The sequence below is a fragment of the Chaetura pelagica genome, unplaced genomic scaffold (assembly GCF_000747805.2).
Source record: "Chaetura pelagica isolate M959 unplaced genomic scaffold, ChaPel_1.0 scaffold222, whole genome shotgun sequence".
Lineage (NCBI taxonomy): Eukaryota > Metazoa > Chordata > Aves > Apodiformes > Apodidae > Chaetura > Chaetura pelagica.
Genome location: NW_009952711.1, coordinates 5,390,691 through 5,393,152, shown reverse-complemented (window position 1 = coordinate 5,393,152; position 2,462 = coordinate 5,390,691). Strand labels below are relative to the sequence as shown.

At 39.9% G+C, this 2,462-nt stretch overlaps 1 protein-coding gene across 1 annotated transcript in view; it reads right to left on the bottom strand.

The window, feature by feature from the left end:
* Positions 1 to 338: 338 nt before the first annotated feature.
* Positions 339 to 2,462, bottom strand: part of MNS1 (meiosis-specific nuclear structural 1) — a 7,982-nt gene continuing 5,858 nt past the window's right edge. Inside the window, exons 8-9 of the mRNA XM_009994537.1 lie at positions 1,667 to 1,832; positions 339 to 437 (exon numbers count right to left, since the gene is read on the bottom strand). Of these exons, the coding sequence (XP_009992839.1) occupies positions 339 to 437; positions 1,667 to 1,832 (265 nt within the window). The remainder of the gene's footprint in view (positions 438 to 1,666; positions 1,833 to 2,462) is intronic.

Genomic DNA, 2,462 nt, shown 5'->3' with positions numbered 1-2,462 from the left:
AAGAGTGTTTTGAGGGACTCTGAGTCCACACTGAAATAAATACACATGTGAATTTATGCTAGCTTAGATTTCTGCAGAGTTGCTGGAGAAAAGGTTTTCAAATTTGCTACATCACTAACTGAGCATAACTGAGAACTCCAGAATAGTTTATTGATGAAAAAGCTGGTACAACACACACTTCAATAAAACTAGCTTCTCACCAGCTTACAACTCCGGTCTTAAAATGGAGACGTTTCATGGGTATTAAGAGTTCCTCGCTGGTAACAGCAAATGGAAGTTGTCATTAGAAGTCAGATGACACCTAGTGGCAAACCAGGAGATGCGATGGGGTGGAAATTTCACCTCTCTTCGGAACATGGATTACCTCTTCTCTTCTGGTAAGCCAATCTGAATTCCTCTCCAAGCATGTTAATGTCATCTTCGTTTTTGAAGACTCCCTGCAATCAGGAGAAAGAAACACGTCAGAAATACTGATATTGAGCAACTTAAGAAATGATGTTTTGGGCGAGGGAAGAAGGGGAACCCATATATCTAAGTCTCTAATTCTAAATTAAGGCTAAAAACGTGTATAACCCACAGAACAGATCCTGCAGCATTTAGAAAAAATAAATTACAAATTGCATTTGTATTGGAGACTTCACAACTAGGTAGTGCTTTTCTGTTCAGCCATTTTGAGTTAAGTGACAGGACAGCTGACCAGGATATTCAGACACTGTGTTGAGACAGAGAAAAGAACAAAGTAGCACTTTGATACCAAGGAACAGGTCTGAGCCTTGGGCACCCTGAAACAGAGAACCTTTACTACAATAATAAATTCAAACCCAAAAATTGTATAAAATTATTGCCAGTTTGAGTGATCTTTTAATTAAATCCACATTAGAAAAACTCACTCCAAATGTTACAAATTCATTCACCAAATTAGTGTATTAATATCTGAATAAAAAGCAATACTCTACTGTATTTACAATGTTTTCCAGTATTGCAAAAAAGTAATGTATTTAAATAGTTGTAGGATTCCCTCCCTACTGTAAATGCATTTTTACATCCCTAAAGCAGCTTTCTTCATTTGTGTAACATCAGGTGATCTTCCTGACTATGAAGAATAATACTAAATAAATTGTTCTTTATTCCCATTACACTAATTCCTTCCATCTTCTTAACTTTTGAAAACCCAAGGATGAGCAGAGGGAGCTTTGCAGTACATCTGTAAGCACTGCAGCTTAGTGCACTGCAACAGAGGAGGCCTTGTTTCCATGGTGAAGACTCAGAAGACAGCCAACATTGTAAGAAATTGCTCCCAAAACCCCAGCTGGGAAATTTGGTGGAAACAGGGTTTAAGATATGGTGGAGCCCTTCCAAAAGTCCTGCTTTAGAACTTAACATTCCATATCCTGACAACCAGATGAGCCAAGTGCTGTGGAAGCTTTCAGCAAGTTCTGTGCAAGGCATTGATCTGGCAGCAGAGCCCAAAGCCTCTCATACAGAAAGAATACTTTTGTAAATTGCTTCCCAGCTCAAAAAGAAAAATGGAAAAGGTGAGCACAGAAGAGCTGACACAATAAGGACACCCAACGACTTTAGGAATTTACACAGGTCTGCTACTTCCAACTGTCCAAAACTGATTTGCAGGACAAAGATTGAAAACATTTAAATACAATTCACTTACTGGAGGAAGATAGCCCAGTAGTTTAGATGCGTGTTCCTTCAGGAGCTTCTGTCTCTCCTCCTCAACAACTGCCCGGATGTTTTCTTGTCTTCTCTCCTCTAACCGCCTTTCTTCAAGTTCACGCTCCTGCAAGAAATAAGTAACATTTTGTAACTTTTCAGGGAACGTGCTCTCTGAACATTTGTTTGCACCAGTACCCACCACAGAATAAAGAGGGTTTTTTTTTTGTTGGGTTGGGTTTTTTTTTGGAACTTCAGCTTATTAACTCCTGGTCAAGGGAAATCAATTTGAAAAGGATGGAAAAGCACATGTAAAATTCGCAAAGCACTGTTCAAACAAGACATGTTTGGGAACTAGAAAAAAATCTCAGACAAAAGTGAAGACAGAAGGCAGGGTGTGGTGCAGGTCTGCTGGGTGTTTTGTCTCCGACAGGTCAGTGAAGCTGTGCTTCCTTGTTGGCTCTCAGACCAGGCAGTCTGTGCCCAACTGTGCTAATCCAGGGAAAGGAGAAACAGGACAATCAGTGTTCTCCTGCTGATGACTAGAAACTGCAATTCATGTTACACGTGGTTTATAAACAGGTCCAAAAACTGCAGTATGGAATTCCATGGTTTGTTTTCAATTTACACCTTTTCTTATTGAGATGATAAAGAGACTTAATCAGAAACCAAGCGGCAAACCAAAACAAAGGCCTGCTTGCCTGCTGCACATGGCTCTGCAATTGCCCTGTCACCTTTTCCCTGCTAACACAAAAGTGTTCTCATTGGAACATTCTGGCTAAACCAAAAAGTGAAGG